Here is a 12,591-nt window from a genome sequence, read left to right as displayed (position 1 = left end):
CAAGAACTGGGACATTCTCAGCTGCCATCTGCCCTGAACAATGTGAACCATGATTCATCCGTGAAGCGCACACCTCTCCAACGTGCCAGACGCCATCGAATGTGAGCATTTGCCCACACAAGTCTGTTACGGCGACGAGCTGGAGTCAGGTCAAGACCCCGATGAGGACGACGGGCATGCAGTTGAGCGTCCCTGAGACGGTTTCTGACAGTTTGTGCAGAAATTGTTTGGTTGTGCAAACCAATTGTTCCAGCAGCTGTCTGGGTGGCTGGTCTCAGACGATCTTGGAGGTGAACCTGCTGGATGTGGAGGTCCTGGGCTGGTGTGGTTACACGAGGTCTGCGGTTGTGAGGCCGGTTGGATGTGCTCCCATATTCTCTGAAACGCCTGTTTCTTATGGCTTATGGTTGAGAAATGAACATTCAATGCACGGGCGACAGATCTGGTTGACATTCCTGCTGTCAGCATGCCAATTGCACGCTCCCTCATTGCTTGTGGCATCTGTGGCATTTTGCTGTAGACAAAACTGCACATTCCAGGGTGGCCTTTTGTTGTGGGCAGTCTGAGGTACACCTGTGCACTACTCATGATGTCAGATCAGCATCCTGATGTGGCACACCTGTGAGGTGGGTGGGATGGATTATCTCAATATAGCAGATGTGCCCACTACCACACATTTGGACTGATTTGTGACCACTGTTTGGGAGGGATGGTTATATTGTGTATCTGGAATGAATTTTAGGTCTCTACGTCCATCCCATGGGGAATGGGAGCAGTAACAAAGGTGTTGCGTTTATATTTTTGTTGAGTGTACATATATTTAAAACGGTGATGGTACACTCCACAAAAAAATTTGGTCAACTGGCAACAAATATGTACCATAATCAGGGGGTTCAGACTGTCAAACAGTGTGTGCATAAATAGTTAAATAGTTTAACAAAAATAAATTATTTGCAATTAAATTCCACGAAGTGATCTACCTGACAGGTCCACGCCGGCATTTACACTTTCCAACCTGCCTTGGTCTTTTCAACACACGATGGCGCTACTCCCCAAAAAACAGAATAACACCGACTCCATCTGTGAATGACGGCATGTAATGACGACCTGACTGTAATGATACATGCTCGTACATAATGAGCAGCTGTAACTGAAACTCTGGAAGAGGCATGATTTCCAATTTCCGACAGGCTAAAGATAGACGCGGTCGTAATTACAACAAAGCTCACAGGATACTATTAACCTGCACAGAAGACCCTAAAAAAATACCAAACAGACCACATCCTCTGATTCAGACATTAAATTCTATGATGTCTTACAAACTGCTGAGTGTAATCTGAGGAGGAATACACAGCAAACTGCAGGGTTAACACAGGCAAAGCCAGAGAATCGTGTTTATTTGATTAATTCTTTGTTCAAAGTTAATGCGAAATGTGAAAGTGTACATATTCATTGTTTTTGAATTATGGGCTATCAATGAATCGACTTTTAATAGTTTCCTTGTTTTTTACTTAACCCTTGTGTGGTGTTCGTATTTTTGTTACTCAGCCAGTGTTCATGGGTTTGGTGGACCCGCTAGAGTTTTGGCTTTCCAAATTAACACTATCAAACAATTTTATGTTAAATTACTCAACAGATGTTTACTTCATCCCAATTACAAGACATATGAACAGCAAACATGGTTAATTTTTTCCCTTTACCTTTGTTAGATCACATTTATGAATTAATGTGCTTCTCGTTTTTCTTTTATATAAAATGTTATAAATAAATCAGTTATAATCAAGTGGAGTGAGTGGAAAGACACAACACATTTACACGTGAAAAAATAATTAATTGTTTAATTTTTCTTTTGAAAAAAACTGAACACGGGTCTCACAGACCCGAACACCATACAAGGGTTAAAGAAAGTAATTGAATACTTTGGCTTCTTGCGCCAAAGAGCCCCACTGGTCCTCTAAAAATATGCTGTCTGTAATGTATCATATTATCATGAGTGTTTGATGTAATATCATACTCTGACAGGGGTGTCAAACTAAATCTACTGGAGTAAAAAGTATTTCAAAGAGGTTTTGGTGTACAATAACATGGAAATATATATGCATGTGCTTGGTTTTTCTACAATTGCAGGGACGACATTTCCTGTTTGAAAGTTTGATTCATAATTCTGTATCCTCTTACCTGAAGTTCATAATAAAAACATTAAGTATTCAGTTAATAATGAACAGAATACTTTAAAATGGGTTGTCCTCCACACGTTTGATCTTTAATGATAATTTTGTGTGCTTTGTGTGACAGCTAGTTATAGCTGTGAAGTAATGCAGTGGAACAGAGTTGGTTAATAAAACAGGTGACTTTAACGTGTGGAAATTGAAGACGGCTCTGTAAATTCGCTGTTTCAGTGATGGACATGCGCACACTGATGGGATGGAAGAGAGGCACCTCTGCACTGACGTCACCCCCCCCCCCCTCAAAAAAAAAAAAAAAAATGTCCCGGAGCTGGGACATACCCGGTTTCTCTGCAGTGTAGTAGTGAGGAGGAGCAGCTCCAGAATTGTAAGCCAACTTTTTCTGGTGTTTGCATGGATGCACAGCTTCTCTAAACTTTTTAAAAAAAACATATTTAAGGTTTTAAGAGCGACCACAATGAACACAAACTTTATTTTATAAAGATAGACTGAACATATAAAACCTTCTGCGGAAGGAAATCCAAAACTTGGAAAAGCTGCTTTTTTGTGTGTGTGTGTGTGTGTGTGAGACAGTCTTGGGCTGGGATACCACCGCTGCTGTTGCTGCTCGGGTGTCTGGGCTGAAGGGGAGAATCTCAGTGAGGCTTCACAGGATGGCAGAGTTCAAAAGGAGATGAAAAGAGGAGAGCAAAGGAGGTCTGTGTGCGGAACTTGAGAGCTGCAGAAGTGATTTGGTCCTGGGCTCTGTCTGCACACTCGGATTGGAGCTGACAATGAAGATGAACATGGTAAATGGGCTCAAATCTACTCTGTCAAGAAAATAAGACTATATGTTTTTTCTACTTTTTCTCTTTAAAATAATCGGAGATGATTCGTGTGAACATTTCAAATGTTAAAATAGCTATTTTACCACTAAGAGCTGAGAGAGAGTTTAAGGGGGGGGTCGTTGCGTGGAAAAGGCGTACTTTAGGCAGCATTTACGCACAGTAAGTTCGCAGCGTTACAGGTCCACATCTGCAAAAGTTTGCCTATCCGGCTGCTGAAAACAAACCAACCAAACTTCCCCTGAGCAACAAAAGCTGCGGTCTATTTTGACTTGCAGACGCTCCTTGAGGGTTGCGTTTGCGGTACCGGTGTAATGCATGCGGGCTGGCTGCCAACTGTCTGGGTCAGAGTGGCCAAGTAGGTAGCGTTGTCTGTCTGTCTGGACCGCAGGAGCGCTACAGCTGAAGAAACATTTGCGAAAAGCCCTCCTTTCCAAAAAGGCTACCACCCGTGTTTGGAGTCCGGTCTCTTCCTCGGATCGTCACCGCTGTGTCACCTGGATCCGCTTGTGTGCTGCAGTTTGTAGTTTGCACATGTTGCTTTCAAGCGCGTCAGTGAGTAAAACTAATCTGCAGAAATATCAGCTTGCACAGCTGACATGTATGCGTCCGTTCCAGCGCGGGTTTTACACGTCATTTGTATTGTATTGCCACGTTTTTGTCACGGCGTATCAGCCATTAAACGGCCATCCGTGTATTTAAAGAGGTACTGGCACAAATGGAACCGACACCAGTGCTCCTCGTGGAAATCTGTAATATGGGGTGTTCAGCGTTGCCTTACGTTTTCATTCATTGATTACAAACCACAGATGGAGTCAAAGCTTGCCATCAAGCCTGCTATAGTTAGTTGCTCAGTATAAGCATATAAATGCAGATATTAAATAAGTACAAAGTTTTAGATTAGTCAGTAGCCAATTGATCTAGCACTTGACGACCAATAAATCAACTAACAGAGTGGGCTATCGTTGGGTAATCGCTGCTTAATTTTCTCCACAGCAGTGCAGATGGATTGGTCAAGACAAAGATACAGAGCTTCCTGTTTGCGTCTGATGGATTACAGTGTTTTGTATGAGCTGCTGACATGAATTCAGAGGCTGGTGAGATGTGGGAGTGCTCATCTTCAGGAGAAATCTGAGACCTGAATGAGCCTTCAAGCACGGTGAGAGCATTTTAATTGAAGGAGGCGCACCATGGACTTGTTGTGGTCTGCCATCAGACCCATTATGTCCTTTTAACCCATTTGTAGCACCCTCTACCCCTACCCCATGTCACATCTTTCCCTGAATTATGGAAATTTTGTGGAAGACGCTGACTTGGACACTGAGCCTGGTGGTGATGACTGCTTCTGAATTTCAAAGTATCAGCAAACTCTCACACAACTCCCAAGGTATGGTGGTGACACATGGACAAAAAAAATTCTGCTGTACTCAACAGCTTATTTTCATAACATCTTCTTATTTCTGTTCCATTCTCTTCTTTTCCTGGTAAAAGAGGAGTTCCTGTCCTACCTGCAGCACTACCAGTTGACTGTCCCGGTGCGGGTGGATGAGAATGGAGAATTCCTGAGCTACACTGTGAAGCACCACCGGCCAGGCCGACGGAGACGGGGGGCGGTGGATCCGATGATGGGAGCCCAGCCCGCGTTAGACCCACTGGAGCCCCGACTGTTCTACAGACTGTCAGCCTATGGAAAGCACTTTCACTTAAACCTGACTCTCAACCCCCACTTGGTGTCAAAACATTTTACAGTGGAGTACTGGGGTAAAGAAGGGCTGGAGTGGCGGCATAATATGGTAGATAACTGTCACTATATTGGATTCTTGCAAAATCAGCACAGTACAACTAGAGTGGCACTCAGCAACTGCAAAGGCCTGGTGAGTACAAAGTGCCCCCCCCCCCCATGTTTATGTCAGATATAACTAGGTTGTGGTTCTGGTAGATTTTTGGTAGATTCGGCAGAATATTATCACAAGATTATTGCAGTTTGCTTAAGAGAATCTTGGCTTTTTTTCCGCATGGTGCACTGAGCCTGCAGGCAGCTTGGAGTGACTTGAGGTTTATGTTGAAAAAAATCACATCATCTCAGTGATCTGATTGTGATAACCATCAGTGCTTTTCTTCTCACTTGTGCGCTGGATGTCACACTTGAGTAGTTGAGATCACATTTCTTAAGCAGATCCTTGTGTGATCTTTAAATGATATGCCTATAAATGTGCAGGTTTCAGTTCAAAAACAAAACTGAGCAGCTCTAATAAGGCATCTAATTATCCTGTCTAAGCACAGACTGTGTGACTGTTCAGTACCTCTTAACTAATCACGGAATTGTGCCAAATTTTAAAAGCTGTTATCCCTCCATGCTCGAGAGTAACTCTAAAGAAGTTAAAAAAAGAAAAAGGCCCTGCTTCTTATTGGCAAATGTAATCATGTGGGGGAAACGCTTAGCCAAATGTGTTGGCAAGACATAGCACTGAGTATCATAAATTGAATTAGTGTTTGCCCTTTTTTTCTTACATCACCAAAAATGGACAAAACTGTGTCTGTACTTTAATGTAATCAGCTGTCTGGACATTTTGAGATCTTGACATCACACACTATTAAAACCCTACATCAAAAATGTTTCTGTAGGCTAGTGTGATATGTGGTTAATTGCTTTTATTGTGGGTTTTACAAAGCCAAGCCAGTGTTTCCTATAAACCCACTCTGAAGGACTTCTCCTAGGTTATGCTCCAGAGGGGGCATTGACAGGGGGAGAAGAATGTTTTAATGCTGGTCTGGATGTAACTGATTGTTTGGGGTTCTTAAATTTTACTGCAGATTAGTGACTAATGCATTGTATATGTGAAAACATGTCCCTAATGAGAAGCAAGAGGTCACATAAGGGGATGTATTAGTTGTTTAAAGGGACACTCCAAAATGACTATCTTGTTTTGTTTTTGTTTTTTTTTAATTAGCTGCCCAAATTCTGGATTGTACTTTTTTACAACTTGCTACAAAGCAAAATCTTTTTCACATGTTCCCCACCTGACATGTGCCCAGTATTTTCAGACTTTAAAAATTAGGGTTTGGAACACCTGCTATCCAGATTCAAACTGACGTGACTTTGTTATGATGTCAGCATGACAATCCGTCAGTCAGAAGTGGAAAACAATAGGGCTGTTGGAGGTGTGTAGGTTTTATTTGTGATATGGCTTCCAATAATCATTGTGTTCAAACTGTCCACTGTAAATAAAAGATGGAATCAGGCACTATGACATCAGTGTCAAGCTTGAGTGTTGGCGTTTTAGCTGCTGTGTTCGTTCTTTGTAGTCAGAAACGACCAAATTTGGATGACTGGGTGGAGGTCCAAGTTATGAGCTAACGCTAGCTAGCTTGATTATCTATCTCCATTCATAACTGAAGCCCAAACATCTTGGACATTGTGCACCTCACAGCAAGCTTTATTGTTTATCAGATAATTACAATATAATTTCATCATTAAAATTTCCCAAAAGCCACCAACACAGAACCCCCAAAGGTCCAATTCAGTGACTTCTCTTAAAAGAAGTAAGGCCTACAAAAGAGTGACGGAATATAGCAAAGTAGACACTTGTCAATTAAGGTGGCCATGGCCATAATTCCATTACCAAGAGTGATTAATTTATATTACAAAATGTCCCACCATAGACTTGTTATGGTGGGAAACTATTCACAAAACCAAACCATTTTATGCACGTCACTTTTTGAGCCAGCCTCAAGTGGTCATTAGATGAAAAGCAGTTTTTGGCATTTAGTTGAGTTTTCCCTTGAGACATGGCTGCTTGGTTCAAACTATCTCCCTTGGATTTCAGAACTCACCAATAACTCTAATATAGCTTGAATGTTTGTTCTTTTTTTTCATATATATTCATAAAAGCAGATTTTGAAAATGTTCACCTGTTGAAACAAAGGATGCCTGAGTTTCCTTCATGTCCACCTGTCTGAGCACAGACAAGAGTAACAAGTGTCTAAACTAGGATTGCTCCTTTAATAAAATGATTATGAAATACAGTGCTTTTTCTTAAGACTGTACTTTTAGTACCAATGTTTCCTGTTTTTAACCTGCTTTTTTCATTGATTTTCTTCCCCAACAAGCACGGTGTTATTACAACAGAGGAAGAACAGTATTTAATAGAGCCTTTAAAGAACATATCCTCAACCACCTCTGGTGAATGGAACCTGGAAGAAGCACAGCAGCATGTTATTTATAAAATGTCTGCCATTCCCTCACCACAAGAGCATAGCCAGGAGTTCAGCTGTGGCATTTCAGGTTGGTGAACCTCCATCTGGGTTGGACTCTGTGTGGGTGGAACTGACGTAAAGGAATAACTATACATAGCAAGTTAGAGGAAGTGCTGGTTTGGTTCTAGGCCCAGGTTCTGTTAGACATGACCGGGCCTCTTGTGTGCTATAGTTGCTCCTGGCCTGGACACCTTTCAACCTGTGACAGAAAGTCTTGCTCCAGCTTTCATATAACGCCCTTCAGTGCATAAAGAAGACTTTACACAAGAACAAATTCTATTTATAGGACCAATAATCATCTTGAGAATTAAAAATTCTCAGTTTCACCAATGCTCTGTTTGCTGAGATACGTTGAGTTAGAACCAAAAATAACCAGGTGGATATTTAGGTATTCGGCCAGGGTCTTATGAGAAAGAGCAAAGACTGTCATCACCAGGAAGCCAGCATGTCCTAACATGCAGCATCTTATAGCTTTTTCCCAGAGCATCTGCTGGGCCATAAAACAAAGACTTTAGCTGCTAGGTTCAAAGTGGCAAATTCCATATCTGCACCTATCACACACAAACCAGCTCTCTCTCAAACAGATAATGTGTCACGCTTCTGATTGTTACCTCACTCTTACCTGTCTTTGTCTCCCTGTCATTCACAGACCTCATTAAAACCAGTGCACCTTGCCAGCTTAGCACGCCTTTGCCCCAAAACTACAGCAAGCTGTCAAACAGCACCCACAGACAGAAGCGATCCATCAGCACTGAGCGCTTTGTGGAGACGCTTGTGGTCGCTGATAAAATGATGGTCGGTTACCACGGACGCAAAGACATTGAGCACTACATCCTGTCCGTAATGAATATTGTAAGTTTGAGCCTACTTTTTCGGTCAAGTCTACACTCATGATTTCTCCATTGTTGCTCATGTTATTCGTGGACAGGCAGAGTAGTGTGGCACAGTTGTCTGACTTTGTGTCTTTTCTTCTTTTCTGGAGGTCAGGTTGCCAAACTTTACCGTGATGCCAGCCTAGGAAATGTTGTGAACATTATTGTGACCCGGCTGATTGTTCTGACTGAAGATCAGGTAAGAGAAAGTCTCTTTTTTTCTGTTTTAAGCCACGTCTTCTAGTATCTATATCCTCACCTGTATTGAGTGTATAACTGTATAACGCAACTTCTGTGTAGAAAGGGTAGAGAGTAGAAAGACTCTTCACCATATGGACACCACTTCACATGAAAGCCGTGCTCAGGTATCTTCCCTCAGGGAGCTTCTATTGAGCATTTGTACATGTACTATACATGTGCATGTATGTGTGATGAGAGAAACAGAGGGTCTTCCTACCATCTGTTTTTCTGAAAGGGTGTAGCAACTCTTTTTGTAGCATCAGTTCCAAAAATGATGTCAAGTGGAATCAAACTTTAAATTATATGAAGCAGCACTAGTATATCAGTCATTATGAAAATTCACATTGCATGCAGAATGTTTTCTAATTATTTGGTGGGTAAGCTGACATCAGCACAGTTTAATTACCCTTTGCATGGAAGTGGAAGCATTTACCAAACTCCACTATAACGTCCCCAGTTGTCCTTCTACATTAGCTACTTTTCCTCCCTGTTTTCCAATAGTGCAAGTCCTCTGCTCCTCCTATGACTCATCTTTTTCTTCCTGCTGTAAATGGTTTTTTTTACCTTTACTACAACTGCATCGTCTCCTAAATCAAAGACAAAACCCATGTCTTCTGCAAAATCTGGTCCTCTAACATCCCTCTGATCCCCTAACAGTACTCCTCCAATAATTCATTCAGATAATCGTTCTACTTTGGCTCAGTGTTTAGAGCTGTCAATGCATGACAATAAATTCAGTGCCCTTTTTTTGTTTTGAGCTTTTTTTTTTTTTTTTTTTACATTTTTGTTTTGCGTGAATGCTATTTTTTGGACAGCAGGCAATAGGCCTCCAGGTTTCTGGGTATAAAGTCATGTGAAAAGAAAGTTTTTCACTGTCAAATCTCTATTGTGTTTGACACCCAGTGATGGATTGTGCATTATGGTCAAATGTCTCAGATTTGGGCTCATCTGTCCAAAGGACTGAGACCTGTAGAGTCTGAAATGTAGCTCTTGGGTTTTTTACAATTTCTCTGAGGATTGCACAATCTGATCTTAGGGTGAATTAGCTGGGATATCCACTGGGCTGATTGTGGTGTAATGTTGACATACAACAAAATACTCCAGGCCAGCAAACTGCCAATTGCCGCTATAGAGGTGCTCACTCTTGCCAATGATCAATCAACCTGCATTTAAACAGCAGGACGTAGGTGCTAATCAATCGTAAATCAAATGGAGAAGTGCCTTAAACCTCCGTTCTTTTAAGCAAATAAAGGGGGCAATAACTGTGGTTTAAAAAAAACTTGCATTCCTATAAAATTCTAAGTTAAACCTGCTCTTGGACCTGACCTTGTTAAAAACCTTGTTGATGTATATATGGGCTCAGTCACTCATTTTGAGTCATGCTGAGTAAAACATTGAGTTGTAAATTTAGCTTATTCTGTGTTTCACAAAGGAGGATTACCCAAAGTATGCTCGACTTGTGATTAAAAAGTCATTGGCCAACGAGGATGCAATTTTACTGCTGATCACGTTACTCATTTTAAAACAGGAAGTCGATGAAGGCAAAATTGCTCATCTTGACATAATAAACCAATGGATGAGTTCATGGTAGCTGCATCCATCCTTTATAATGTCTATGGCCACAACACAACATGGGAAAAACATCATGATACATTAAAGGTATCTCTTGTAAAGTCCTTTATTTAAAAGTAGTATAAAACCTTCCAAAGTGGAATATGAAGAAAGATGGTAAGACTTGACATCTGTGTTTGTGATGAAGAGATGTCAACTTAAGTTAAAAGTAGGAGCTGGCTGTACTTTTGTAAGGTACCAGTTTGTACCATGAGATGGTGAAGTGAGTGAACCTCAGCTTTAAGTCGTTAATAACACATTCTTACCTGCAAAAAAAGCAAAGCCTGTTGAGAAAATGAATGTAGGGCTTAAATGAAATATCAAAATTTGGAAGAACCTTTTGAACATGCCTGCTGGTAAAATACTGCCAACTATGGTAAATATTTTAGTTCAAATTTGCAGAGGATAATTACGAACCGCACGTATCTAGCATCACCCAATATTTTTTGGTGCTGATGGAAATTGCGTTTTCTTCTATCACTTTGTTTTTCATGTCTGTTTTTTGCAGCCAAATCTGGAAATTAATCATCATGCTGACAAGTCTCTGGACAGTTTCTGTAAGTGGCAGAAGTCCATCCTGTCTCATCACAGCGATGGAAACAGTATTCCAGAGAATGGGATGGCTCATCATGACAATGCTGTCCTAATCACCCGGTAAGAGTTGGCTAACAGCTACAGAACAGGACAACATGTTGCTCACACACCATTATAATAGTCCAGTGTTGAAATACAATTTTTCAGTTCTTACTTTATTTGTAATTTTCTCATCTTGAGCAAATACAGGTTATTTTCTGTGGTGTGCCTTCAGCAAATGCCGACAGCTACAGCACTGGAAAATCCAAAAGTCCAGGTCTTGTGTGCACACTTTACCTGTAATAGCTCACGGGAATAAATGCCATCGTTTTGAAAGTAAAATGTGCTGTTACGGACGTAATGTACCTGTCATCCCGCAATTTATGTCATAAAATAATAAAACTCTGTCATTACCTGGAATAGACTTTATTGTTGCCAGAACTGTTTTGGCTACTTAACCTGGCAACTGATGTGTATACTCCTCCAGCTGCTTCTATCTAGAAGCAGGATGGGGTTCTGTGATTGACATTGCCAAAGGCAAAGTTTTTGATTCTCTAGTTTGCATAAAACAGCCTTTTTATCATTAGTGCTAGCGTGTTGTCTGCCAGTTGATATCCTCCAGCTTCTTTGGCTGTTGGCTTTATTATTGGTTTTAGCTTCACTTTGCACAAACAGCAAAGGCTGCTTAATAGAGCCTGCCTGCAGTGGTCATGGAGTTTGCCTTTTTGGCCTTCCCTTTTTAGCAGGAAGCTGAGAAATGTTATTGTTTTCATAAACCAAAAAAATCATGGAAAGGGCTTTTAACTCACAAACTATTTTTTTTTAAAACATTTCAGTTTGAGGGCATGAATTAACTTAGATACTTGGTTACAGATGAGCTCTAAGGAAGCTGACAGACCCAATGCTCTGACATATAAAAGGCCCATTAGGTTGTTATACCTGATGGTCATTGCAAACAAACATTGGTCTACAAATCTATCATCTGTCACAGTTTGTTCACAGCAAAATCCAAGTAATAAATACGATATTCACATTGTTTTTCTTGGGGATTAGAATATTATATCCATCCATCCATTGATTCATCCATTCTCTATATTATAATATAGAGAATGGATGAATCGATGGATGGATGGGCTTGTTTAAATGAATTTGGTTTATAAAAATACACCACTTCTATAGCTGTGATGAAATTAGCCACAAACACTTTTCCTGCAGATCTTTGGTAACATGGATCAGTGTGAATGAATGATTGAAAGTTCTTGTTAGCATAAAACAAGGATGTCATTGTCCAGCCTTTGTTTTGAAATGGGTGGTGTCAAAACCTTTGAAAAATTGGGGGAATAAATCAAAAATGGATTAGAAAAGTCACAAGTAGGGTCACTTAAAAGAGAACAGAGAGAGAGAGAGAGACAGAGAGAGGAGTGATTCAAAGACAAAGGAGTGAGGGTGGTAGGTGATGGTGGAGGTGGTGGGAGGGTAAAATTTAAGTTGCTGTGCTCTTGGTTTTAATAGATTAAAAGCTTTTGGTATGATTGTCTCATTAATTTGAATGCAATCCTGTAAAAATTTCCTTGGGCACTGTGGGTCTGAGTGTTCTGACCTCCTTTTTTTTTTTTTTTTTGCTCTATTGTATTAACTGTGAAAGAGCCCACGGCATGTAACTAAAATATAACCTTTACCAATAGACTGTCAGGAACGAGTGGCGTTCATCAGGACAGATTGACCCAGATTTCTTGAAACATATTAGCAATATTTCTGCGCCTAAATATTAGACAACAGTTATTTGCAAACATTTAGCAATCTGTCTGCGAGTGATTGCAATCAGTCTGAGTCAGGCCACTGTTGTTTAGATACAGGTTACCTCCTACCAGGTAACCTGTCCTATAGTTTTTACAATTAAAAGTGGTCAGCCAGAGGTTAATAATAATGGAATATATATATACACACACACACACACACACACTATTCATTCACTCTCACATTCATACACTGGTGAAGGCACGCTACAGTTGTAGCCACAGCTGCCCT

At 40.8% G+C, this 12,591-nt stretch overlaps 1 protein-coding gene across 1 annotated transcript in view; it reads left to right on the top strand.

Annotated features, from left to right (window-relative positions):
• Positions 1–4,297: 4,297 nt before the first annotated feature.
• Positions 4,298–12,591, top strand: part of adamts6 (ADAM metallopeptidase with thrombospondin type 1 motif, 6) — a 74,298-nt gene continuing 66,004 nt past the window's right edge. Inside the window, exons 1-6 of the mRNA XM_085358510.1 lie at positions 4,298–4,397; positions 4,502–4,884; positions 7,121–7,295; positions 7,917–8,119; positions 8,255–8,338; positions 10,499–10,644. Coding sequence (XP_085214636.1) covers positions 4,298–4,397; positions 4,502–4,884; positions 7,121–7,295; positions 7,917–8,119; positions 8,255–8,338; positions 10,499–10,644 — 1,091 coding nt within the window. The remainder of the gene's footprint in view (positions 4,398–4,501; positions 4,885–7,120; positions 7,296–7,916; positions 8,120–8,254; positions 8,339–10,498; positions 10,645–12,591) is intronic.

This window comes from Diplotaxodon limnothrissa, linkage group LG7 (assembly GCF_057381915.1).
Source record: "Diplotaxodon limnothrissa isolate DT_005_m linkage group LG7, D_limnothrissa_male_GT1.1, whole genome shotgun sequence".
In the NCBI taxonomy this organism is placed as follows: domain Eukaryota; kingdom Metazoa; phylum Chordata; class Actinopteri; order Cichliformes; family Cichlidae; genus Diplotaxodon; species Diplotaxodon limnothrissa.
Note: the sequence above shows the minus strand (reverse complement) of the source record. Positions and strands in the feature narration are given on the sequence as shown.